The sequence below is a fragment of the Eretmochelys imbricata genome, chromosome 4 (assembly GCF_965152235.1).
Source record: "Eretmochelys imbricata isolate rEreImb1 chromosome 4, rEreImb1.hap1, whole genome shotgun sequence".
Classification (NCBI taxonomy): Eukaryota; Metazoa; Chordata; order Testudines; family Cheloniidae; genus Eretmochelys; species Eretmochelys imbricata.
Genome location: NC_135575.1, coordinates 36,232,716 through 36,260,403, shown reverse-complemented (window position 1 = coordinate 36,260,403; position 27,688 = coordinate 36,232,716). Strand labels below are relative to the sequence as shown.

The window sequence follows — 27,688 nt, the reverse complement described above, 5'->3', positions numbered from 1 at the left end:
AGGTGCCACAAGTACTCCTTTTCTTTTTGCGAATACAGACTAACACGGCTGTTACTCTGAAACCTGTCTTCTTGACTAGTGATTTAAATCATGATTTAAATCAATTTATATCAAATCCACCCTGTCTGAAACCAGCTGCCAACTGATCGGGGCTGGTGCAACCACTAGCCGAACTAGGCAGTCGCCTAGGGCACCAAGTGGTTGGGGGTGGCGGAGGCAAGGTGAGCTGGGGCAGAGGGGCGTGGGAAGGGCCGCCTGCAGCAAGTAACCGGGGGGCCAGTGCCGCACAGGGGAACCGCTCCCGCCCCAGCTCACCTCTGCTCCACCTCCTCCCCTGAGTACGCCGTCCCGCTTTGCTTCACTCACTCCCAGGCTTGCGGCGCCAAACAGCTGATTGGCGCCGCAGGCCTGGGAGGCAGGAGAAGTGGAGCAGCGGCGGCGGCATGCTCGGGGAGGAGCAGAGGTGAGCTGGGGTGGGGAGCTGCCGCACAGGTCCCCGGGCCGAGGGGAGGGGGGCGGCGGCAGGGAGCTGCCGCAGCAGGGGCACCTCAGGGCGGGGGCGTGGAGTGGGCGCAAGGTGGAAGTTTCAACTAGGGCACGAAACATCCTTGCACCGGCCCTGCAACTGATACGTAGTGACTGCCATTCAGTCCTGACTGAGCCTGACTACAAGAGAAACAATGAGAAGCAGAGAAAACGTTCCCCCCCTCCCCCCCGAATCTAGTTTATTAAAGCTGGAAGCAAGTTTAAGGATATTTGCAGTTTTAACCTTCCCTGGTTGTTCATTCCCAGCATTTCTCAGAATATTTTTATTATGGGATATTTCTGCCTTGGAATATTAAAATCTCCTATTTTGTCACAAATTTGCAAGGTAGACTGGCCTGGTGTGGTAGCAGAGCATACTGACCAGGATCCAGCCAGCCACTGCTGGCTTCTCTCAGAACTTTGAGGATATTTGCAAGGTTGCCAACTCTCACAATTTTATCATGAGTCTCATGATATTGTCTTAAAGCCCCAACTCCTGGAGTCATCTGACTACATGACAATCTGAACTTCCATTAAAAAAAAAAAAAAAGTTAAGTTTCCAGCCCTCGTGGTTGCAGAGAAAAGCTTGAAAATATGAACCCTAAATGCTCAAAACCCAGAAGGAAAATAAATGATAGTCACAATGTATTTTTTTTTTAAATCTCACGATTCAGACACATGATTTTTGGGGCCGACTCATGATATTTGAATGCTGAGGACAGGCAAGACTGAGAAAGTCTCCCCAGATTAAAATCATACCAGGGCCTAATCTATGATAAGAAACATGCATTAAATTCCACTGGCATCAGGAGAAGTCTGGGTTACTATTCTAAGGAAGGATCAGGCTCTGAAAAAGATATGTTAATTTTGTGGCCTGGACTATGCAGAGGGGCTTTAAATAATGTATTCCATCTCTGCTAAATGCTTGATTACGTTATAAATTTATTTGCAAGTGCACTTCAGGGCACAACCTGAAATTTCACATATTCAGATTATGTGATAATTTAAAAAGGCATCTGTAATTCATCCAAATCGTTCAGAAAAGAATCTTGACATTGTCCTACTTTGATATGTATTATTAAAGCCAATGTTACAGACCATAGAACATTCAAGTGTAGTACATAATGTAAAACCCCAAATAGAGTAAAGAGGTCTTTGCACAAAAAATGCACATCTAAATGCTGAACAAAATACTGTTTCTTATCCTGCTGGATATTATTCTGTCAATCCCAAAATGGGAATATTAAAAATAATACAACTACATGTATAGGAGAGAATTTCATCACTTGAACAACAGGAAAACTGCTTCACATCTCTCAGCAGAATTAAAAGCCTTGGCTGTGAATTAAAATAGGCACTATCCCAAAGTTTACAAGACAACATTATCTGCATTACAGGAAATTGCCTTAGCTTTGAAAGCTACTGTACTGGCTAAGAAATAGTTCTGATTAGATAAGGATCCTAGGCCAACAGTACCGCTATGATGCCAGGAGACTTGGAACGTGATCTGGCAAAAATCCTTTATTTGAGGTTGTTTATTTGGGACTCTCTTTTCTCAGTTTAAATGAACTATCATCAGCTTTGCAGTAATTCTTTACTCAGTGAAACCAAAGACAAGCGGAATCTATCCAAAACTGCTAGTTCATCCATTTCAGAACTGATGAAAATGCATCCCCAAGAAGTCCTCTGCTTTTGTGAGACCAAATGGAGAGAGCTACATAGTTTCAAGAAATAGTTGGGGGAAAAAAACAAACCAAAAAACCCCCAAACAAACACTAAGCATAGGCTGGGATCAGGTTACCTGAGCAAGAAAGTACAATCAGAAGATGGCTGGTTGGGGCTATCATTCTTCTAGTGCAGGAATCAGCAACCTTTGGCCCGCAGCCGCTTTGTTTACCTGTCCTGTCCAAAGATGACTAGGGATGGCTCACTCAGCAAAGGCCTCCCTTATGGAAGTGTGGAAAAACTGGCATCTCAAAATGTCAAACAGTTCAACTGGTGAAAAGCTTAATTTTTTTTTCTACAGTGACTTATAGATGTAAATCCTGGGAAACTAATGTTGTAAGAAAATTGAAGTCTTTGAGATGCAGTGCTGGCAAAGACTTTATGGATCTCCTGGAAAGAAAAGACAATGGATGCTTACATTAGAAATATTATCGGAGAGAAGCTGACACTCCTCTTGGAAATCAAAAGGCACAAACTTATATACTTTGGTCACATCAGGCACAGAGATGGAAATAAGATCAAGAAAGCTATGCCAGTGGAAGGATGGTGATGGGATGTCAGCTGCTTAGTTTTTAAAGTTAGTAACAGATCAAGGTTTATGAAAATTCTGCTATGTCGTCTCCAGTATTCAGACAAAAATAAATGGACTTTACTTGCTGCAAGAGACTATAATATACTGATTCTGAAATAGCATTTTCATGACGTCTCTCTTTTAATGGCATTTACATTACTGTGCTAGGATTTATGCAAAAGCAGACTTCAGATTTTCTCTACAGCCAATGCAAGACTAGGACTACTTTGTGCTTAGATTATACCTTAGGCGGTTACTGCACTTCCCTGTAGTTATGCTGTTGGTTTACCATCTCTTCAAAGACTTTTAGACAGTTTTAATCCATCCTCATTTGTTGTAAGTAATTTCAGTTGCAAACCCCAACCCAGAGCAAGATCTAATACATTCTGCTCCAAGATTACTCCCCTAAAGGCAACCAGTTTAGCCTTTAACTGTAGTCGCAGCGCCATCAGAATTCCCATTCAGCATCAAACACCCACTATTTCATTACAAGGGTATGACTGAATCCCCCACCCCTTAATTACAGCTTTGAGGGAAGCTTATAATTAGGCTTGGAAGGATTAAATTGTAATCGGTAAATGTCGGTAAACTTCAATTTCACTCGATACACACAAACTGATTAAAAGTATTTCTATCAACAACTGAAATTTACAGACAGGCAAAGTAAGAAAAATGCTGCTTGACAACCTATTAGAGTTTGATCTAAGGATATTTACCTTGTATATTTTGACATGTGATGTTGACAATTTGTGTTTAAATGGTTATATAGCCTTTCTGAATTTCAATGTCTACTTTCTACAATTGTCAGATCCGCTCCATAATTTTCCACAACTGTGAAAATTTAAGCTGATAAAAATTGAAAAGAATGCTTAGAAACACAATATTATCCATCAAAATTACTTTAAGAAATACTTTCCATAAAGACAGGTTTCAGAGTAACAGCCGTGTTAGTCTGTATTCGCAAAAAGAAAAGGAGTACTTGTGGCACCTTAGAGACTAACCAATTTATTTGAGCATGAGCTTTCGTGAGCTACAGCTCACTTCATCGGATGCATACCGTGGAAACTGCAGCAGACTTTATATATACACAGAGAATATGAAACAATACCTCCTCCCACCCCACTGTCCTGCTGGTAATAGCTTATCTAAAGTGATCATCAGGTTGGGCCATTTCCAGCACAAATCCAGGTTTTCTCACCCTCCACCCCCCCACACAAATTCACTCTCCTGCTGGTGATAGCCCATCCAAAGTGACAACTCTTTACACAATGTGCATGATAATGAAGTTAGGCCATTTCCTGCACAAATCCAGGTTCTCTCACTCCCTCACCCCCCTCCAAAAACCCACCCCCATACACACACAGACTCACTCTCCTGCTGGTAATAGCTCATCCAAACTGACCACTCTGCAAGTTTAAATCCAAGTTAAACCAGAACATCGGGGGGGGGGGGGGGTAGGAAAAAACAAGAGGAAATAGGCTACCTTGCATAATGACTTAGCCACTCCCAGTCTCCATTATTATTAATTATTATTAAAACTTCAAATCCAGACTCCAGCGAGAAACTGCTGAATTGGAATTCATTTGCAAATTGGATACTATTAATTTAGGCTTAAATAGAGACTGGGAGTGGCTAAGTCATTATGCAAGGTAGCCTATTTCCTCTTGTTTTTTCCTACCCCCCCCCCCCCCCCCATGTTCTGGTTTAACTTGGATTTAAACTTGCAGAGTGGTCAGTTTGGATGAGCTATTACCAGCAGGAGAGTGAGTCTGTGTGTGTATGGGGGTGGGTTTTTGGAGGGGGGTGAGGGAGTGAGAGAACCTGGATTTGTGCAGGAAATGGCCTAACTTCATTATCATGCACATTGTGTAAAGAGTTGTCACTTTGGATGGGCTATCACCAGCAGGAGAGTGAATTTGTGTGGGGGGGTGGAGGGTGAGAAAACCTGGATTTGTGCTGGAAATGGCCTAACCTGAAGATTACTTTAGATAAGCTATTACCAGCAGGACAGTGGGGTGGGAGGAGGTATTGTTTCATATTCTCTGTGTATATATAAAGTCTGCTGCAGTTTCCACGGTATGCATCCGATGAAGTGAGCTGTAGCTCACGAAAGCTCATGCTCAAATAAATTGGTTAGTCTCTAAGGTGCCACAAGTACTCCTTTTCTACTTTCCATAAAGCCTACTTAAAATGTAAGTTTGAGGCATCATTAATCATCACCAAAACATTACTATAGTTCTAACTTTGGTCTCTGGGGCAGGGACTGTCACTTGCTATATTTGTACAGCACCTAACACAATGGGACCCTGACCTGGTTAGCCTCTATGCATTTCCACAATATCCAAATTAATTTACAGAAGGCATGGGACCCCTGCTCTTTCAATATAATTTTAAAGATGTTGGATCCAAGTTTCCTACAACATGTCCCTTCTCCCCCATGACTAAACATAATGAAGCATGGTCAGATTCTCCAGTAGCTCCAACACTGCAATCCATTACCTCGGGCAGGAAGGAGACTGGTTCAAAAAAATTAAACACAGCATATCAAACTGTGAATATTTCATATGAACTATGAAGAAGGAACAAATGAACATTTCCTGGAGGAAGAAAAGCCAATTATCCATACATTTTGCTCCATAAGCAGTACCTGGGTATTCTAGTCAGAATGGATACCTGTATTACACAGACAGGGAACTGTAATCATCCTTTCATGGTGCAGTGAGTATCTCTGGCTAAAATGATTTTTCTGTGATGTAATTAATTTAATGTTCAAGAAGGAAACAATAAGATTTCCCATCTGTTGTGACAAACATTCAGGACTTCCATTTAAAGACACCTCAAGAGGCTGATCATAAAGCAGCCGCATGGGTCCCCATCACATCTTCCTCCAGCAATGGGGAGATATTCATGGAATGTAATTGCTACCTGTTTTGCAGGTAAAGTAAGAAATATTTCTTGCAGGGAACCAATTTGCATTCCTTTAACACCAGATCACAATGTGAAGCTTGTCAAATAATTCTGGTTTAAAAAACTTGACAGTGAATGTAAGGACGGAATAAATTGCAATTGACAGTCTTACCACTGTCTAGGGTACACAAATTGGTTTTATCTTTTTAAAGATGTATATTCTGTACTTATCCATGATAAATGCATCTTTTAAAATATATTTTGTTTGCAGTCTAGAGGCTTCTTGTTTCAGCATCCTAAACAAGTCTATACAGTAGCAGAGAAATTCAATGAGTAGCATAATAAGGTTAAAGAACCATCTGACAGAGAAAATAATGTTAAATGCTCTCTCAGAAGCGACAGTGGCAGACAGAACCTCCTAATCATTGCACACAGCACAGGGGTTGTGTGTTTACCCACTTATTCGTCATGGCCACCAGAGCACTCTTGTTCCTTGCTCACTAGGTATGAGATGCTATAGTTCTGCTGCCAGTCCTTCCTGGATTAAAGAGAATTACTTTGTAGGTTGCAAAGGCAGACAGCCAACTAACTTTCAGTCTTAACTTTCACTCCCTTCTTTATATACACAGTTATGGCAAATAAAGTCATCCTAACAAGAGATATTTAGTTCACTAGAGATGGGCCTGACCTGCAGCCTGGATCTGAACTTTCCCAAAATTCAGCAGGGCCTCAGATCAAGTGTTCCATTTCAAGCCATCTCTCCTCACAATGATGAAGCTACAAATTACATATCACTAACCCACTACAATATAAAAACACAAAGGGGTGTGCATTGATAAATTGCTACGTGACTCCCCAAAGTGGCCTGCGGGGCTCCAACAGTTTTGGGACCGGGTCTCTCTCTTGGCCCCATCTGCTGCCCCCAGGCGCTCCCCTGGCAATTTAAAATGGCCCGGAGCCCCAGCAGCGTAGCGGAGCTGAGCGGCACCTGCCTGCTCACTCCACGTATCTGCCAGCCCCTCTCTGCAGCAGGGCAGGACTGTGCCTCCGCACCCTGCCCCTGTCCCAAGCACCCCTGCGGCCAATGGGAACCTGCAGGGGCGGTGCCTGGGTGCAGCAGTGCGCGGAGGCCCCCCGGCCCACCCCACCTTGGAGCCCCACGTAAGCACCGCACCTCCCAACCCCAAACTCCCTCCCAGAGCCTGCACTCCCTTCCCAAACACCCCGTCCCACCCCGGAACTCCCTCCCAGAGCCTGCACCCCTCCCCTTCTCAAGCCTGCACCCCCAGCCCAGAGCCTGCACCCAAACTCCATCCCAGAGCCTGCAAGCCAGACCCCCACCCCCACCCAACCTCCCTCCCAGAGCCCAATCTCTCACCCCTTCTGACTCAAACTCCCTACCAGAGCCTGCACCGGAGTCTCCTACCCCAGACCTCCTCTCCCACCCAAACTCCCTCCCAGAGCCTTAAGCAGGTAGGGGGCAGAGTTTTGGGGGACGGGTTCTGGGCAGCATGAGTGACATTATTGGCCCGTTGGGAGCATTTGAGGAGTTTGAGACCCCTGACATAAGGGATTATTTTTTAAGCTCCTCTGTTATTATCCTATAACAGAAATAAAGTCTCAGTTGAGGAGATCCAGATCCCAAAGCACCCCTTGTAGATACAAGTATATCGCTGATTAATACTGTTAATTAATTCAATAAAAGAACTACTATATGATGGGGTGGGGGTGAGGGGGAGCTCCCAGGTCTATCCATCTCCTACCTCAAGCATACAACTAATGACCAGGTTTAATGCTCATTGCGCTTTCCAGACAGGCTTGGCTGCAGGGAATAAATTAGTGGCCAGGGAGATGGGCAATGGCAACCTTATCAAAGGCCTCCCTGTCCTCTCACATCAAGGGGATCACCAGATTCTTGTTCAATATTGAGACAGTACGCATAGCCACCTAGTGAACAGGGAGCCATGTTCCCTCATCCTTACCGTAAGGCCGAAAAGAGAAACTAGTCAGGAGGAGGAATTAATATAAGGAGCCCTGCTTCAGAACTTAGCCAATGTTGCAGCAGGGGCAGGCCCAAAGGAGTGAAATTTCAGTCCTCAACTGGATTTCAAGGAGCATAATCAATTCCCCACCACTGGCCACAGCAGAATTTAGTGACCACTCTTTCCATGAAGAGCAAAACTCATCTTTACTGTGGATTCGCAGGCATGCTGTTATGGAAAAGGTGAATTAGCAACATTCCACTACACTTAACGCTCCACACAGTGATATTTCACTAGCCTATTTCTATTCAAGGTAAGAGAATCAGGGTTTAAAATGTAACTAGATATTGAGGGCAGGTGCACTGCTTATCATTGAGGGCAGGTGCACTGTTTATTGTTCCTTGGGATGATGTCAGCAGAGTTATCATAGCAGACTGGTTGTTGTCTTGGAAAATTTGATTACACAGTCTTGAACACAAAGAGAATCAGTAAACTCATAGAAAAACATCATTTTGGATCAAATGTTTGAAGGTTAAAGAAAAATTGAAAGTGCACAAAAAGGGGAAAAGGTGTGGACCGAAGAGTTCTTAAAACAAGCAATTATTTTGTATGAGTCTCTTAAAACTTAGCAATTATACTGTGCTTTGTGGTAAGCCTTCAAAGCACTCAAGACATTTTACTGATTGATTCTCACTGCCCTGTAAAGTATCATCCTCAGGTTAGAGAGAGAGAGAGAGAGAGAGAGAGAGAGAGAGAGAAATGTTAAGTGCCTTGTTCAAGGTCCTAGAAGGAATCAGGTTTGGAATTAGAAGCCAAGAGGAACTTTGTTTTGTGAAAATTTTTCCATAAAGTGTTTGGGCTTTTTGTGTGTGTGTGTGTGTGTGTGTGTGTGCGCGTGTGTGTATAAATCAATAGTTAGTTTCTTCATCTTCTGTTCATGAAATGTGTAAATCAAAACTAACTACACAAATGGAATGTTGTTTCACTTCTCATTCAGTATAAACCACCAAAATGCAAAAATTAAACAGCCTAAGTGGTAAGGAGAGATTTTTAAAGTTTTAAAAATATAAGATCTTACTACTAATGGATAAAGAAAGGTTTTTAAATATTTGTTCTTTTTTTAGTGACACAATGTGTGATCACAAGGATTCTAATCTTCTCTGGAAGCAGAGAAGATTGTTTTACATTCCCAAATTAATCGCTTTCCTGCAATTAGGTCCCTTCCAGCCCTACACTTCTATAATTCTATGGTATAAGAAATGTTAGCTTCTGTTAAACAATACTGTTACGATCTACAGCAGATGTCAGCCTCAAATGTTGAATAAAGCTGCCTATTACAAAACTCTTAAAACATGACCAGACATAAAATATGGTATTTTGCAGATAACTACATGCATACGCACAAGAATACTTCCTTGCAACTCACTGGTTTTGATTCCAGAATCTACACTCAGAGTGGAGACAGTGAGGAGTTGTGGATGTAAATATATGTAGAAGAACGGAAACAGAGTTTTAATTGCCCTGTACAACAGGTGTCTTTCCAGTGAGCAAATGTTTATCTCAAAGAACGCAGCAATATCCCAGCTGCCAGCTGAAACAATGAGGAACATCCAGTCCCAATTCCCTTATGATATATTGGCATGGCTGCAACACTGAAGGCCAACACAATGAACCTGCTGAGGCAGGCATGTTCCCTGAAACAAGAGTGAGGAATGCACAATGGCTTTTTTAAAAAGCATCTGTGAACATTTATTTTCTAAAAAGTCATGACAAGTGCATAAATTCTCCATAAATAAATACTTTATTGTGTGTGGGGTTGTGTGTGTTTTACTGGCTTTTTAGCCTCTCGTACCTAGAACAAGGTTTGTGTGTAGAGAAGTAATTTTATATACCAATATCTATTCTTCCTAATTGTTGGGTCTGACAAAGAGACAATCATTCCAAACCTCAATGGGTGGGGCTTTAAGCCATAAAGAATTCCCTGACCTCCAAGCACACTGGTGACCAGTTCAGTTCCTGGCATAAATTAGAATAGCTTCAGGGCTGCTCTAACCAATGATACTTACTACAGCTCCCCAGTCATTGAACTGGCCAGAGTTCACTGCAGCATACAAGCACTCTACCCACAGACCCTTCCCACCACCAATAAACTTCCTATGCCAATGGGCCACATAGAGTGATTATACAGACTCCCTCACAGTCGGGGAATTCCCCATAGTCCCATGGTTCAGAGTGGCCTGAGCGGGTAGGGTTTGGCCTGATGTTTAGAAACAGAGGAATAAGAGAGGGTTAAACTGTACAAAGCTGCAATTTATTTAGAATATTCAACTGCAAGGCAGAGGCTAAGTGACGATTCATTACTCTCAGGCTGCTGCATGCACTGTTCTGGGGATGTTGCTTTGACAGAATCCACTAGAAAACTTGACAGTGAAATGCAGGGAGAAGGGGAAAAGAAAACAAGACTGATTAAATTTCAAATAGCCCTTTGGATATTTTTACACATTTTGGGTGTTTGCTCAGGAGCTGATACACAACTGAATTTTAAAATGTGGTATTCATAACACTGGAAGTATGCCAGTAATTTGAGAATAAATGCGGACAGCTGGCGAGAAGAAGAGGGAAGGATTGGAAAATTCACTCTGTGAAACCGGTCAACAGCTTACTAGCTGCAGGCATCACAGCATGGGTGACTTTGAGCTATGTTTATAAACAGGATGCGAGTATCATTGGCAACTGAGAAGCAAAACATTTTTTCCTGCTGCCTGCAGATAAACAAAACAAAGATTTTCTAACCAGCTGCAATTTGCAATCAGAAAGACTCTCCCCTCAGCAACAGGGTTACCTGCCTAGGCCTCTTAGAACATAAAGCAGAACTGGAATATTCTTTCACAAAAATGTCTGCAACTTCGTTTCGCCTGTTCTCACACTCCAGAAATTTCCTGGGGACCGTATATTTCACTGTAGGCTCACAGGAAATCACATTTTCACAGTGTAAATAGTTGTTCCTCAAACATAAGACCATTTTTAAATAAACCTTCACCAAAAAAGGAAACACATTTTGAACTAACAAAACATGAATACACTCAAATTTTGAAAATTTCTACTTTTGCACGCTCTTGTCCTACTGACAGCCAAATTGATACTTAGAGTCTAGATTATGGTACTTCCCTCCTTATCCACATTCTTGCTGTTTCCTGTTAAAAATAAGGCCCTGTCTATACTTGGAATATTTGTACCAATGTAGCTTCCTGACTGCAGACTTTCAGGGTGGATGTATTGCACCTGTGCAAAATGGGGATTGTACTCAAGTGGCTTCTTCTGATTTGAAACCAGCGTGGGTGATTTTGAGCTGAGTTTTGAAACAGGATGTGCACAGCTTACGCTGGATTCAAACCAAGGGAAGCCACATGAATGCAATCCCCATTTTGTACAGGTGCAGTACATCCAAACTTGTGCATCTGCAACAGTAAGAACATCCCGAGTACAGATGGCCCATAGTTTAGTTATGTCTGCAAATGGCTGGAAGAAGTAACAAATCCCAGGCCTACAGAGATTCAGCATTCATGGTTAAAAAGACGCTAACTGGGATAATTTGCAAACTCAGGCTTATGTTAGTACCCTAGGTTGGATGTATTCCTGGAGATTTCATCACATGACACTCTTTAATTAAAGATTAATCTTTAATTCCTGGAGACTCCAGGCCAATCCTGAAAGGTCGGTAACCCTGGGAATATTTTCTGGCTCAGTGCTATGTATGAACAGCAATAATAGTGTTTTAGGTTGACTTCTGTGTTTAGAGATCTTCTCTCCACTGGGATTTTGCTAAGGGAAACCTTTTATTTCAAGAAACCAATGCACTTGTGTCAGAGAAGTAAGAACAATATTTAATAATGATTATAGGGAAATGAAAGAATTAGCTATCTGTAAAATAATCTAATACAAATAAATAAACAAACAAACAATAAAAGAGCTCTCTGTGGCTCAAAAGCTTGTCTCTCTCACCGACAGAAGTTGGTCAAAAAAAAAAGAAAAAAGATATTACCCTCACTCACCTTGTCTCTGTAAAATAATCATAATTTAAAAAAACACTAAGATTTCCATAAACTTTACTACAACAGTGTTTTGTGGGTCACAAACTTTATTTTATATAGCCTGCCAGAAATATGATCAAACAAATGCTTCATAGTTTGCAAAACCTCCTCCTTACAAAGCAAACGCTTTCCCCGGGGAGAGAGGTTTGAGCCATACAAGATTCAATAATACAAAATGAAGCAGCTTTTTCTATAAGGATTAGTCAGACGGCTTAGTAATGACTCCAAACTGGATTCCTGTGAACAGTACCATCAGCAGATTAGTTAATTTTGTGTGAAAACCACTCAGCTGGAATGCTGACAATTAGAGGCACTGCTTTCTGAGAGCACAACAACAGACATGATTCCCTGCTTTTACAAACAAACTATATCCAGTTGTCCTTTTAGGCATTATACTATGGTTCATTTGGTGCCAGACTGGCTGATTTGTTAACCAAAACGTTTATTTACAAGTTCGAGCTATCTTAGGTAATTATATGGCCCCATCACCATACTATCTGAGTGCCTCAAAATAAAATATTTATCTGCCCAACCCTTCTGTGAAGTGGAAGTACTGTCATCCTCATTTTACAGATGGGGAAATTAAGGTACAGGAAGACTAAGAGACTTGCCCAAGGTAATACAAAGTTTGTGACAGAGCAGAGAACTGAACTCTGTTCTCCTAAACCCTGGGCAAGTGCCATAACCACTGGATAATCCTTCCTCTCCAGAGCCAGGATCCAAATACTTCTTTTTAAAAATACACAGAACAATGGCATCCCACGGACATAACACCACATATGGAGAAATGGTAACTGAAAAGGTTAGTTAAAAATTAATAATTAAAAAGTGTTAAATTGAATGAGCCTTCAATCACCTTTTACTAGACAATCAAAATTGCTCAGGTTGATTTGCTGGGACAATTTTCAGTGCAAGTACTCTGTCAATTATTACAAGAGGTGTATATAATTCTTATGGAAACAAATGCTTCATCTGAATGAAATGTGCTGCACACTTACAACTTGTGATTTAACATTAAACAAACACTACAAAACAAATGTTGTAAACACATTTACCTATCTTGCTAATAATATTTTAGATTTTTAGAGGGAAAATTGTAAAAAAGACAGTTGGCTTGTTACTATGTATGCCCTGTTTATTTTTCAATAATTATGCAGTTAGGGAAGTCAATTTCACTTTTGTTATCACGTTCAGGTTCTTAGTGCTACAGTATTTTGGCTTCTAAACAAGGCATGGAAATGTCTGTTAAAAAAAACAAAAACAAAAGCACCTTTAAATTATAGCCCAATGACAACATCTGTTACTGAACTCATGAGATAAAATCCTGGCTGCACTGAAGTCAATGGCAAAAACCCCATTGACTGCAAGGAGCCACAATTTCACTCATGGGCCTCATCTCCATCTATTTTCCATCACACCCAGTTAGAGCACTGGTCTCCTCTCCGTCCTCACTTATAACCTCACCATGAAAGAGTCTTCTGCCTCCACTTCCTCTTCTCCCCCAGCCCTTTGGAATGGCTTCCTAACTCATCAACTCTCAATCTCATTTGATATCTTATCTTAAAATAGCTCTCCCTTGCCCCTCTCTCTTACTAGCTGGGGAGAGAGCAGTTATTTCATACAGTTAGAGAATTAAATATTTTTTCCACAAAGCATTTTGGATAAAGTTTGTAAGAAAGATGCTATACAAAATAGAAGACTAATCCCAAAATGTGTTGAGCAACTTTCAAGATCAAGCCATATATCACATTTTATTGAATTGTATTATTTCAAAACCCGTATTGTATGAGCTGTGAATTAGGAGATTAAACTTTTTTTTTTGGACGCAGAAGTAAGTAGATTTAAGGAAGAGATACTAAATATATGACTATAATTTTACCTTCTTTCAATGCAGTTTCCTAAATTATGATTATATATCCTCATGCATGCATACTTTATATCGGAACTAACTTTCTCAACTACTGAAAATTAAACCTGCATTTTTATCACCAGGCAATCCAGTTAGTAGTCAGTTTTCAAAAGGAATTTAACACTCTTTGCCTGATGCTTCTACAAACACTTCTACTTTAATCCTTATTTAAATAGAGGGGAACATTTTCAAGAGGTGCAAGTTACTAAACCAGTTCAACTGCATTCTCTAAAACCACATTTTTGGCGGTTTGGCAGTTATGACATAATAAAGTTAAAATAATCAAAGCATATTTTCAAAGAACAGCACAGGGCTTTTGCTGTACAACGCCCACTGAAGCATCTGGAGTCCTGTGGCTAAGATGCCACTCAGTTCAGAACCTACAGCCCAACAAAATACTACATGGCGGAACACAATTTCCCATTAAAAATGGAGACAAGGAACCTTACAAATATTCCAGATATAGCTTCCCTTTTAGTATGAAATTCACTCAGTCATAGAGGAACCTGCAAGGATCTGCACCACTGCAGTCTTGCAGTAGGCACTGGGGAAGTAACTTCAGAAGTGCCTCTGAATAATATGCCATTATAGGCAGAGCCACAGATATCAGAGTAAGGTGAAAACACTGGTGGGAAACACCTGCAAAAAGGGCACACGGAGGAACAGTCAGTATGAAGGAGCTGCAGTAAAGCCCCAAACTGAACAGGCAACAGATTACGCACCTGTGAATTCCATCACCCACCTCAGCTCAGCTCAAACTGGGCTCATTCTATCAGAGGCTTTGTGCAAGAGGGGTGAATTTAAACTCTTCTGAATATACAAGTCATGAAGAAAATTTGACCAGGCATGAAATTTTATTTCTATAAGAAAACACAGTAGCTGCACTTTTAAGAGTGTGTCTACACTACAGGCCCCACAGTGGCACAGCTGCAGCTATGCTACCATTAAGTCCCTTAACATAGACACTTGCCATGTTAATGGAAGAGGTTTTTCCGTCGATGTGGGTTAACCACCTCCCCAAGGAATTGTAGCTAGGTTGATTGAAGAACTCTCCCATCAACCTAGGTGCATCTACACTGGGGATTAAGTGGGTTTAACTGGAATGCTCAAAGGTGTGAATTTTTCATACCTGTGAGTGACATAGCTAGATTGATCGAAATTTTAAGTGTAGACCAGCCTCAATAAAAACTAAGATCCCTCTGTTCTTCTAACAATGTTTCACTTCAGAACATTCCACTAAACAGCCTGCAGAAGTTAAATTAAATTAAAATTAAATTAAGACCATAACCCTGTAATCTGATTTGCATGAGCTAGCCTCTGCACTCCACAGAACACAAGTTAGACTGCAGAATAAGGGTTTAAATTAGGATCCAAGTTCTCCACATGTGTACAGCTTCCAGTGAATTTCAAAGGAAAGGCAGGCATGTGAGGGCAGAGTTTTATCCCAGGTTTGGGGTTATTTTTGGGTGGGTGGGGGAAGAGGAGGGTACAGGTTAATATGTGTTAGCTAGTGAAGGTAAACCCTGGGAAGGAAAAGCTCCTTCCCAGGGTTTAACTCCACCAGCACACATTAGCAAATACACCTTCCTTCCGAGTGAAGACATGGCCAGAGACCATACTGTTTTCCTGTACCTCATGACAGAGTGTCATCCATTTTCGTCCCACTTTAAAGCCAGTGTTCATTCTGTTCATTGCTTTCAACTGACTTTATGAACTCTGCATCAGGAAAATTCAGTTAAGGGAAACTTTGCATATGTTAATTAAATAAACCAAACATAATTTTTACACTTCCTCTATGAATGTGTCTGTCGTGTCCCAGACACACATTTTGTCCTTGAATAGGTTGAGAGTTGAGCACCAACATTTTGCCAAGCTTCCTCAGAGCAAACTTTTTAAAAGAAATTGATAGACTCTTTAATAGCCAAAATTTAAAAACATCCTGACAGTGGAACTTGTCAACTACATTTGTCTCCTTTCTTCCAGATTATTAGTACACAGTCACATAGTTACCTTGGGCTATGTTGTCTACAGAACTGTACCTTTCAACAGACCTTTCTTTTAAAAATAGCATTTTGACCCTTTTTGTATAGACAGTGGCTTGGGTTTTTAAAAGAGATTTCTTAAAGGGATACTAACTTAAAATACTGAGACAGAAGAGTGATTTTTTTAATTTTCTCATTTTACAGGTAACATTTAAGGTTAGTACAAATGAAAATAATTAATAATTACAAGTTTCTAGCCTTCAGTTTGTTTACTTAGTGCATTTAACAGCACTTTGTGCACAGTCCATTTAATTGTTTCCCTGTTGAGACAGTCAGTTTCAACTTTTTTTCTGTGGATTTTCCCACACATGACAAAGAAAAGCCATTTTAAAATACCAGTTGAATGCACATAAATTGACAGGGGGACTCAGGAATAGGTGTGGTACCTAAAAACTATACTTTTTTGGGAGGGGATTTAATTGACTAATTTTTACAAGTTTAATGCCCTTTGAGAATAAAGCAATGGGGCACCACAGCCCTCAAAAGGGTGACCCAAATGGATTTCCCCAACAGCTTCAAGATTAGAAGAGAAAGAAAAGAGGGGACACCTAGAATGCTACTACTTAGGGCAGGGAAATCAGGAGCAGAAGTCACATCATGTAATTGGACATGGCATTTCCTAGCTACTAGTTCACCTCAAATAGAAGAAAAATGAAATCCACAATACAGATACCTTCATATATCTGGAACCATCAATGGCCTTTAGCGTTCATCGTAGGGTTCAAAGGCTCCCTTCTCTCTCACCCTTGTCTCCATTAAACTTCCTAATCTCAAAGCCTCATTCTACTACAGCCATCAGTTCCCTGGTGAAGAGCTGAACTCCCTTCAAAGCCTGTCAGCTGCACTCGGACATCCATAACAGTCACCTGGGGCTGCGGGTGCTACCTTCGCAACTGTCCTCATCCAGAAAGCAGCATTCCCAAACCTGATCTCCCACATAGCAATGCTCCCATTACCGTTTATATTACAGTAGCTCCTAGATGCCCAAGTGAAGACAGAGGCATCACTGTGCTAGGTACTGTATAAACACGTAGCATGAGATGGCCCCTACCCCAAAGAACTACTGACAGCCTCAACAGGCAATGTAAACAGTAATAGACAAAGAACGCAAAAGCAAAACATAAGGTATATAACTAGCAAGCTGTATGCTTCTGTTTATTAGTTTCCCCAATACTATTCCCCATATATATATATATATATATACACACATACACACACAGGTTCCCTCACCTCATCACTACTGACCCAAAAAGCCCTTCTTTCAACCTGCCCGTCGCAGAGAAATAGCCTGCTTCCCAAGACAAAGTAAGCAGGGAGGGAATTCTGACATTCCAGATGCTGCAGTCAGATCCTCACAGCAGGACCCTTACATCTGTAAATAGGTCAGGCTGCAGCAATCAAACCTAGACTACCAGGTCACTCTTTGCTCAATCTTTTAGCAGTTCTCAGTCCACCTTTAAAACATGATTATATTTAAAAGCTGAAAACAATATTCCATCTGAACTGGTCCTAATCAAAATGAAACACTGTCAATGCACCCTTCTTAATTTGAGTATAGAAAATACAAAAGACAGTATTTGAGTTAAAGCTGCATTGTCAGCATGGCTAACTTGTATATTTTTTGTGTAAAAAAGGAAAAAAATCATTTTGAGAAATATTGAGAAATATCTTCAAGATTTTACAATATTATTAACACTCCCCTGCAGTGCTGAAAATTCAGAAACAACTGCACTATCTTAAAAAGAAAAGGAGTACTTGTGGCACCTTAGAGACTAACAAATTTATTTGAGCACAAGCTTTTGTGAGCTACAGCTCACTTCATCGGATGCATCAAATGAAATGAGCTGTAGCTCATGAAAGCTTATGCTCAAATAAATCTGTTAGTCTCTAAGGTGCCACAAGTACTCCTTTTCCTTTTGCAAATACAGACTAACACGGCTGCTACTCTGAAACCTGCACTATCTTAGTGTTTATGAGCCAGAAATTGGTAAGGATTATGAACAGAAACTGAACAAAGTGACTGTAATTTCCACAAATAGTGTAGTTTTATGGTCTACTCTGGCTTTAGGTTGAAACAGTAAACAAACGGGGAGAATTAAATATGATGGTAAAAAAACTTCAGTTTCAGTAATCTACTGGGTTTGTACTATTAATTACAGCAACAAAAAAAGCCTTAAGGCGAACCCTGCCAATATGCTTTTAAGAACCATGGTCAGGCCATTTTAACCTTAGACGTCTTGTCTTTTGCTGATTTATAAAACTCGTTTCAGAGTAACAGCCGTGTTAGTCTATGCTCAAATAAATTGCTTAGTCTCTAAGGTGCCACAAGTACTCCTTTTCTTTTATTTATAAAAATGGAATTATTTACAGGATTTCTTTTTTAAGTTCAGACTTTCCCCTTCTTCAGCATGCTCCTCACCACACCTCTCTCTCTCTCTCCAAGGATATTTATCAACAGACAAATAACACAGTTGTGCCAAATCAACTGTTATTCCTACAGATTGCACTGATGATTCATCATCAGCCTATCAGGGAGCAGGGCAACAACGCTGAAGGAAGTAGAAAAATTATAAAGACTGCGCTGACGGACGGCTTCCTGACGTGAGCTTTCACAAGACCGATGTTCTCCCTCTGGCAGGCTTGGAGCGCTATCCACTTCGCTTGAGCCTGTTAAAGTTCCGCTCCCACGAAAAGCGGCGCGCTCCCAGCAAGGCAGACTTCCCCGTAGCAAAGCACGGAACGCTGCTGCCAAATGCCTTTGCCTCAGGTGCGCCTGAACCGCCACGAGCGCCGCCCCACGCCGGGTTCCTGCTCAAAGCAGGCGCTTGTAGCCTCTCTCCCGGGGAAGGATTTGGCGGGGCGTGAGTTTCAATGAGTCCCTTACAACCTCGCTTGTTTCACTGTCCTCCCCTGCAGCTGGAGCCCCGTCAGCCCCGCACACAAACCGGAGCGGCCAGATCCGGGGCTGAACTCCAGCTTCCCCAAGCCTGGCCCATCCTCCGGGGCTGCACCTCCAGCGGCTGGAGCGCGCGGTTCAGCCCCGGAGGAACTTTCCGTCGCCCCCTGTGCGCGGGGGCGGGGGTCCGCGCCGGGGGGTCGCAGACCTAGGACCCCCCCCCCCGCCCCGTACGCTCTGCTCCCCAAGCTGCTGCTGCTCGCCGGGGACAACGGCGCCCGGCCCCGGCCCACGGGCGCGGCGCGGGGCACGAGCAGCCCCGGGAGCCCGGCGGCGGGCAGGGGAGGGGAGCGCGGCCCGAGCGCCGCAGTTGCCCCAGGCAAACTTTCCCCGCGCCGCCCGCCGCGCCTCACCTGGGGAGCCGGCAGGGGCCCGGCCGGCAGGGAGCGGCCGCGTCTCGCGACGGACAGGGGCTGCTGCCATCTCCCCCCGCCGCTCCGGAGCAGCTGCCCTGCCCGCGGCAGCATCCCGCTTCGCCCGCCGCCTGGGGCGCCCCTAGGGCAGGCTCATGAGGCGCGGCGGCTGCACCCGGCGGCGTCCCGCAGCCCGGCCCCGAGACTCGGCGGCTCCGCGGGCTCGTGCCGCTGAAGGGCCGACGAGTTAAAGGCGAGGGCGCTGCCTCCGGATCCCAGGTTTTGGTTTGGCCGACAAAAAGCCAGTCCCCGGGCGGCCGCTGGTGGGGCCACGGAAGCGGCTGCGGGCGGCCCCCAGGCACCGAGCCGCGGGGCAAAACTCTCCCTCCGCACAGGCAGCCTAAAGGGGGCGCGGGTCTCGCAACACAATTTTTCGGTGGCCTCCGAGTGCGGCCACTAACTCTTGCTGGTGGCCGCACCGACCGTTTCCCCTAAAATACTTGATTGACTTTAGGAAAAGTAATTATAAAGGTACGTGTACACATCCAAATCCCGGTCCTTTATTATTGTAGGGTGTGGTGGTGGTGGTGGTTGGCAGAGTCAATAATAAAAATAATGCTGTGGAAAGCGATATTTGCATATTGGTTAATGTTTTGCAACAAGCCCCAGGGCAAATTAAGCCTTGGAGGGGGAATCAGCGAGGGCCAGGGGTGATGGGGGGCCGGATGCAGAGCCAGGGGAGGTAGCGAGGACCAGGAGCAATGAGGGTGGGTGATGAGTCCTGCGGCCCAAGCCAGGGTCGGCAGCTGTGTGGCTGGGGGTCAGGTTCTGTGGCCACAGCTTAGTGCCCAGGGTCAGCACCGGCTGGAGCCCAGGTTAGCACCCAAGACTGGGGTTTGGGGGGCCAGCACCTGGGTCTAGCCCCTGGGTCCAGCAGCCAGGGCTGGAGGTTGGAGCCTGAAGCCCCGTGGGCCTGGCCAGAGCTGGGGGTCAGTACCTGAAACATCACAGCTGGAGCTGGGTGTTGGTGCCCCAAACCCCATGGCTGAAGCCCTGGTCTGCGCAGCCAGGCTCCCTGAGTCCTGCCACCTGAGCCCGCCACCCAACCACCCCAGGGTGGAAGCTTGAGCTCCATTGTGCCGCCGCCTATAGGTCAAGAACTCACCTTGCTCCTTCAGCGCTGTGCCCCACCTGTCTCCAGAGGTGGTGCAGGGTGGCGCATCCCTGAGCAAGAGGAAGTGAGTGAGGGGGCCGATGCTTTCCCCCATCCCCAGTCACCACACAGGAGGTCTATGGCTGCACAAAAGGCTTCCTGGTGACTGCATTTGAGTAACGCTGAGAACTGGGGGAACAGGCTGCAGGAGCCCTTGGGGTAGAGGCTGCACAGACCACCTGCGGGGGCCAGCCCTGTCTCGCCCACACCCGGCGCTCACAGGCCAGGGTCTGCACATTTCCCGTGCTCCTCATCGAGGCACAAGCTGTGCGTGCCTCAGGAGACCCCTCCCTGACTTTTGGAGCCCTTCGTCCCTCCCTGCTATTGTCACCCTGTGCAGTCCGCCTCGCTAGAGGGCAAAGAAGGGAAAGCGCTGTCAAGGAGGAGGGGCTGAATGGCATTGTTAGATTAATAGTACGGCAATTTCTGCTGGGAATTGTTTGAGGATCTAGTTTAGTGTAAGTGGGGGAATAGTCCTGCTATTGTGGGGAACTTTCCTGGCTTCTGCACTACCCCGGTGAAGTGGTCTAGCGAAAGGATCGGAGTCCTCGCTTCCACATCCTTTACCCAGTGGCCTCTCTGCCCTTGAGAACTCCCCTTCCACTCTCCTGTCTGGCAGAGTCCTCGTAACCCCAACAAGGCTGGGCCCAGGATTCTCTGACCCTCTGATCATTACATACAATTTGAAGCAAATGCAAGTTCTTTAATCAACAATTAATTTTAAAAAGAATAAGGGAAAATGGGAAAGGTTAAAGGAAACACATCAACCCATTCTGTGGCAGGGAACATCACAAACAGTGTCTCTGGAATGTCCGGGCAGTTCACAGTCTGTTCCTTGTAAGTCCCAGGCCACCTTCTCAGGCCCTGGCTGTGCTGCAGGGATGCTGCAGGTTGGACACTCGCTCTGGTGGTGGCCACAGGCTCTCAGGCTCTAGGTGGCAAGGCCCTTCTTCCCAGCTTTGCCCCCGCCCTGTCAGGGTTACCAGTCTCCCTCCAAGTCTGGCCTGCAGAGCCTCCTGGCTGAGGCATCTCCCTGTGCTGGGCCCACTGCCCAGAGTCCCCCACGCTCTACCCAGCTGCTCACAACACCTGGCTCCAGCTCCAGCTCCAGCTCCACTCTGCCTCAGCTCCAGCCCCACTCTGCCTCCAGCTCCCTGGGCTGCTTCTCTGGCCCCTCTGGCTCTGGTTGCTACAGCTCTGCTCCCAGGACAGGTCTGCTCTGCAGGCTGCTTCTGTGACTCTGCTCCCATCACTGACCTGCTTCGTGGGCTGCTTTTCTGGCCCCTCTGGCTCTGGTTGCTGCAGCTCTCCTCCCAGGGCAAGTCTGCTCTCTCTGGGCTGTGCCTCTGACTTTGGGGCTGCAGCTCTGCTCCCAGCACAGGGTCTGATCTCTCTGGGCTGCTTTTCTGGTCCCTCTGGATCTGGCACAGCTCTGCTCCCCAGCTCAGCTTGGGTCCCTGCTCTCTCCTTAGGTCTGCCCCACTCTGTCTGACCCAGGCAATTCCAGCCCACACGGAGGACAGGACCTCCCTGGCCTCCTGACTCCTTGATTAGTCTGCCCGCCCTGTCATTCAGGCTGACCTGGAACATTGGCCTCTCCCATTGTTCCTAGGGACTGTCAGTCTCAGGGTCCTGATTCCCCATCGACCCTTCCCCCTTTTAGTACTGGGAGCTAGCAACTAAAACACCCCCACTGAATGTTAGTAAGGGGGCAACAGTCCCCTTACATTAGGAAAAGGTAGATGTATGTAAGGTGTGGGCTCCAGTTGGGTGGATCCGCCACAATACATTTTCAGTAAGTGAAGAGGTCACCAGAAAGGAAGAAGTGGCTCTTGAAAAGAGCAGCTATTCAGCTCCAAACTAAAAATGAAAACAAGTCCTTATCACCCAGCCAAGTGTTTTCTTAGGGTGGATGCTCACCTGGAAGCACCTGTGTAGAAAAGCATCGCCACCTCATGTGGGGGCATCCCACCCCCTTCTTTTGCAGCTATTGACAGGATATTAAAATCAACAGTCCCCCAAATCTTTTAATCGGGCACTATGCCATGCCAGATTGGCACTGACTCGGCAACACAAAGATTCCATCCCAGAGATGGGAGCTGCTTTCTTTCTTTCCCACGCTTTCCCCGCTGTAGAATGTGATTATCATGCCCAGTAGTACAATTATGACCTAGGGAGTTCCTGACTGCCAACGGGCAGAGGGCACCCCACACCATACAGTCCCTCACATCAGGCCTCTTGCACGCATTGCCCCAACACACTGTTGTCATAATCTGTATTTAAGAGCTAAAAGGTGTGATGTAAGGCAGTGCTACTCAAAGTGGTGGTCCGGAAGCCATCAGCTGCCAGTCTGCGTGCACATTGGGGAAAAAAATTGCTGGTCCCCCACATCAGATAGCTTGAGAAGCACTGACGTAAGGTATCATCTGCAAACTGGTAACATGCTGGTCATTAATATTGTGCGATATATATACAGGCAGTGTATAAAGAACTATAGATGTCTGCTGGAAATACATTCTTAAAAGGTGTTTTGCAAACAATGCATAATGCCAGCCAGTCCTAGACAAAGGAATGCTATTGTGCCTGGTTTCCTGTGTCTCCAATGTAAACTGAATTAGGTAATATCTCCGAGGACAATGAAAAGTACATCTACATGGAATGTAAACAAAGGCATCAAGATAAACAAGTGGGGTAGGAGGAAGAAAGACAACTTAACCATCACAAATGAGGATGGAGCCTGCACCCCCAGGAAGCCTTAGTGGCTCTTGAAACAGATACACTTTGGAAAATGTAAGGTGAAACAGAAAGCCATTTTGGCATCTATCACCTAGGGGACAAAGAGGGAGCAGAACCCTATGAGCTCATACAGAGTGGATCATCTTCGCTTGAAAACAAAGAGTAGCTGGAACTGACTATAGGGGAGAAACCTCCTTAGATAAAGATAACTTGCCAAAGTTAAGTTTTAGGCATTAGCAAGCATGTTTTGTTTTGTTGTGTGTACTTGTAACCATATCTCTGTCTTCTATTTTTACTTGTCACTTAAATATCTGTGCTTTGTTAATAGACTTATTCTTATTTTATTACAAAACCTTCTCAAAGCTGTGTAATAAAATGAAGGGTGAAGTCCCCAGCTAAACTAACAGGCTGATGTGTGCTCTGTCTCTTTGGAAGCAGCAAACTGAATAACTGTGTGTATCCACGGAGAGGGACTGGACAGTGGAGGGCAGATGGTTTGGGGGAGACTCAGGACTGGAAGGGCTGTTGGTGTTACCCTGCAAGGAGTAGCCAGGCTGGTGGAAGCCAGAATCAGGCCATTGTGCTGTGAGCATGCTGCTGGTGAGCTGAAGCTGCATAGTGCAGAAGCACTAAGGGTTACAGGGCAGGCTGTGACAGAACGCCTGTTGATCTGTGTGAGCCCCCAAAGTGTCACAATGGCATTTTAGAGGTAGGACACAACTCGACTGATTACGAACTGTTTCACTCACACCTAAAACGGGCCTCTGCTTTGCTTACTGCTGTAATTTGATCCAAATAATCCTTGTGGCTAAAATTTGAAGAAGCAGCTTCAGTGTCAGAGGCCTAGATTTTCAAAAACAATTAGTGTATTTTCACAATGGGCAAACAAAACTACCAGGGCTTGTCTGTACAGAGGGTTTAAACCAGTATGGACCCAACAGTGCTTCACGCTGTTATGCTGGCACCTGTGAATACCCAGAGGCTGCTTGTGCTGTATCTCAAAGTCAAGCAGATGATGTGGCAGCGGCAGCAGTGGGAACTTCAGCAATGGCAGAAGAAGCAGAATAATGATAATGAGCAACTGCTGCTAGAGGAGCTGTTCCTGGAGCAACTTCACCATTCAGTGTCATTTCTGGTCTCGGGAAACCAGCATTTTCTAAAGGATTGCTCTAAAGAACTGGTTAATGAAGCTGTTCACAGGCCACATGGACAGATAGCCTCAAGAGTTGCAGAATGAGGGGGAGTTGGGGGTGGGGGAGGGGGAGAGAGGTTTGCATCCAGCAGTTTGAAAGAACAGTAGAATGTTTTCGGAATAGGTTGTAACCTGCAAGAAAAATAACAGGCCTAAGACTATAGCTGCATGTTATATTTTGCACAATATTTGTGAAAGGAAGGAAGAAAGCCATGGTGAAAATCTTGGCCAATTTCTGTTGTTGAGAGGCACCAGTAAAGTAGGTTTATCTTTGGCAGACAGCACTGTTTGCAACTGGCACAAAGTGTGTTTGATAACACCAAGTCACCCTTCTGCTGCTTCTTCTTTTTTTTTTCCCCCCCTTTCTGTCCTTTAGGGGCAAACAGTTCAAGAGCTACATCTAACTTTGTATTATTTCTCATGGCAAGTCCTGAGGTTCTTAACCATTTGTCTCAACAAGGACAAGAACAACTTCTATAAAATAGGCCTTTAGTACTTTGTTTAGCTAGGATAGTTACCAACTCCACCAGGAAAACACTCATGTTGGAACATTTTCTCCCTGCAAAGGTATACTCAAAGGCATTAGGGTGTCACTGTAGACAGCTCAAGGAGGACCCCTACTAGATATCCAGCTGTGGTCAACAAAAGCAAAGAAGATATTCAAATGGTAGAAAGCATAAGGAATAGGATAGCAAATAATTCAGAGTTAATGTCTTTTAGAAATCAGTGGTGTGGCCTCATCTGAAATTCCACGTGCAATACTGGTCACCTCATCTGAAAAAGGACATTGCAGAACTAGAGGAGGCCCAGAGAAGGGTGATGAAAATGATCAAATGTATTGAAAAACACGTATGAAGAGAAACTGAAAAATGTAGATCATCATCTTAGAAAGGAGATGAAAAGGGGGGACATGATAAAAGTATATAAAATAAGGAATAGTCTAGAGATGGTAAATTGGGAACTCCTGTTCTTCCTGTCTCATACAAAAGAAGAAGGGGGCATTTAATGAAACTGAAAACCAACAAAACCAAATTCTTTTGCACAGAGCATGCAATTATACTGTGGAATTCACTGCCACAGGAAATCATTAAAATCAAGAATTTAGCAAGGTTCAATAAGGGATTGGACATTAATTTGGATAACAAGAATATCCAGAGTCATTAACAAAAATTGTGGAAGAGCTATGAAAGTTCATGCTTCAGGGTTTAAGACTCTCTGACTATTAGAAACCAGGATGAGACCTAATATAGGGCAGATTATCCCACATCTGCTTACAGCTGCATTCTTATACCTTTCTCTGAAATATCTGGTACAGGCCACTGTCAGAGACAGGTCACTGAACTAGATGGACCTAGAGCTTAAATCCAGAATGGCAATTCATATGGTCCTACAATACTATTTGATGATCTGGGTGTGGTCTGAGAATGGAACCTGAGGAATCCACTTCCAGAGCTGTTTTTTTTTCTCAGTACCTCACACAATCATAGGTGTTCCTCACCCAGAACCAATCTGTCGTCACAGTGTGTTGGAGATGCTCCAGTTATGACAGTTCAGACTTTCATTCTGAATCTCTATTTAAGAGCACTTAAACTTTCCAAAAAATTACCTTTATGAACATGCTTAACTTTATGCATTGAAAATAGGCCTATTGAAGTCATATGGCAAATGTACTAGTGGATACGGTGCTGACTTTTGTGAAGTCAGTAGTAACCACTACACTTGATAGTGATGGTAGGATCAGGCCCTAAATACTCACTATATAGACCAGGGGTCTCAAACACGGGTCAGGGATGTGCAGCCCACCATAGGCACCGACTCCACTAGCAGCCAAGCTCCCCTCACCCCCGGCCCTCCCTCCTCCCGAGCGCACCGCGTCCCCCGCTCCTCCACCTACCTCCCAGCACACTTAGGACTTTCCAGGAGGGAGGAGCGGGGACGCAGCACGCTCAGGGAGGAGGTGGAGAAGAGGCGGGGCTGGGGAGGGGATTTAGGGAAGATGTTAGAATGGGGGTGAGGAAGGGGAGGAAAGAGGCAGGGCCTCATGGACTAGACGAGCAGTCTGAGGTATGAAGTTCAGCATGTATGGTTCTTTGCTGTGAATAGTTGGGAAGAATGTTTGTTAAAAGTGGCAATGTATTTTGTATGAAGAGTTACATTAAAAAGTTCCTGCCATTACAGCTATGTTGATAGACTGTTAGTGTAGATCATTATCAGTGTTACTGACCACATAAGGAATAGTTACAGGTGTTTATATTTTATTAAAACCCCTCTTTGCATTACAGTTTTAAAAAAGTTAATACATTGACTTTTAATAGCATACTATATTACTCTTCTTTTTTGCTATACTTTTGTATCATTGTATGAAAAAGGTTTCAGTGATGCGGCCCTCGGGCCAACGTACTAGTCCTCATGTGGCCCTTTTGGTGATTTGAGTTTGAGATCCCTGATATAAACAAAGTATACAGGCAATAGAATGTATAAAAAATAGCTGTTTAATACACATTTTATTCCACTATATTTGAAGATTCGGCTTTGCTTGGTTTGACAATATTTATTTTTAGTCCATGTTCTTTAGTGGAAGATTAGAGCTTGTAGGGCTCCAAAAGGAAGTGTGTTTTCAACTTGCCATGAAGATAGTCCTCACTGAGGTTCAGTGTACTTTAACATGGCTGCAGAAAATTAATTTATAAATAAGTTATTAGAGCTACCAACATTTATCAAAATTAGATTTTTCAATTAGGTTTTTCAACAAAATTTTGAGACAAAAAGACAGGTGAATTTTTATTATGCTTTCCCACCATCTGTAGAGCAGAATGAAATTGCCATCCGTCATGCTGTAAATTATTGCCCTATAAAAAGGGTTAATCGTGTGCATGCCAGATCCTCTCCACCCTGGCCAGCTTTCTCTCTCTTCCACTAAATATTATTGTGGTGCTGCTAAACCAGCTAACTTGTATATGACCAGAACAATTTAACAAGAGGCATTGCAATTGTAATCAAAACAATCCACTTACATATGGGTATCAAAGAAATGTTAATTAAGCTAGCAATCCCCAACTCATTCACTTTTTATTAATAAGAATCAAACAATAGTTGTTAAGTGTTTTTGTCTGTGTTTACCTATATCCTGTTAGTTTACCAGTGTGACTAAATTAGCTTTTGGATGCTAAATCCATTCCATGTCTTAATTGTGTTCAGTTAACCTTAAGATCAAAGAGGTGAGATACTGTAGGAAACTAATATTATCTACAGGTTTCAGAGTAGCAGCCGTGTTAGTCTGTATTCGCAAAAAGAAAAGGAGTACTAGTGGCACCTTAGAGACTAACCAATTTATTTGAGCATAAGCTTTCGTGAGCTACAGCTCACTTCATCGGATGCATTCAGTGGATATTATCTACAGCTTAACTCTGTTCTAATGCCTAATTGCCTTATGCAAATAAGTGTAACTAGATTTCCTGTGTATGGATAGGAAATTGAATGTTAACT

At 43.9% G+C, this 27,688-nt stretch overlaps 2 protein-coding genes across 3 annotated transcripts in view; both read right to left on the bottom strand.

Moving 5' to 3' along the window:
* MCUB (mitochondrial calcium uniporter dominant negative subunit beta) overlaps positions 1 to 19,489 on the bottom strand; it is a 74,361-nt gene extending 54,872 nt beyond the window's left edge. The window contains exon 1 of one of the 2 annotated variants that reach the window (XM_077815133.1): positions 19,062 to 19,489. Coding sequence is in view for 1 of the 2 variants with exons in the window: in XM_077815132.1 (XP_077671258.1) it covers positions 19,062 to 19,175 (114 nt within the window). In the remaining variant the exon portion in view is untranslated. The remainder of the gene's footprint in view (positions 1 to 19,061) is intronic. The other variant, XM_077815132.1, reaches the window with a different exon arrangement.
* Positions 19,490 to 26,569: 7,080 nt separating this feature from the next.
* Positions 26,570 to 27,688, bottom strand: part of SEC24B (SEC24 homolog B, COPII component) — a 99,985-nt gene continuing 98,866 nt past the window's right edge. Inside the window, exon 26 of the transcript XR_013345889.1 lies at positions 26,570 to 26,871. The gene's annotated coding sequence lies outside the window, so the exon portion shown is untranslated. The remainder of the gene's footprint in view (positions 26,872 to 27,688) is intronic.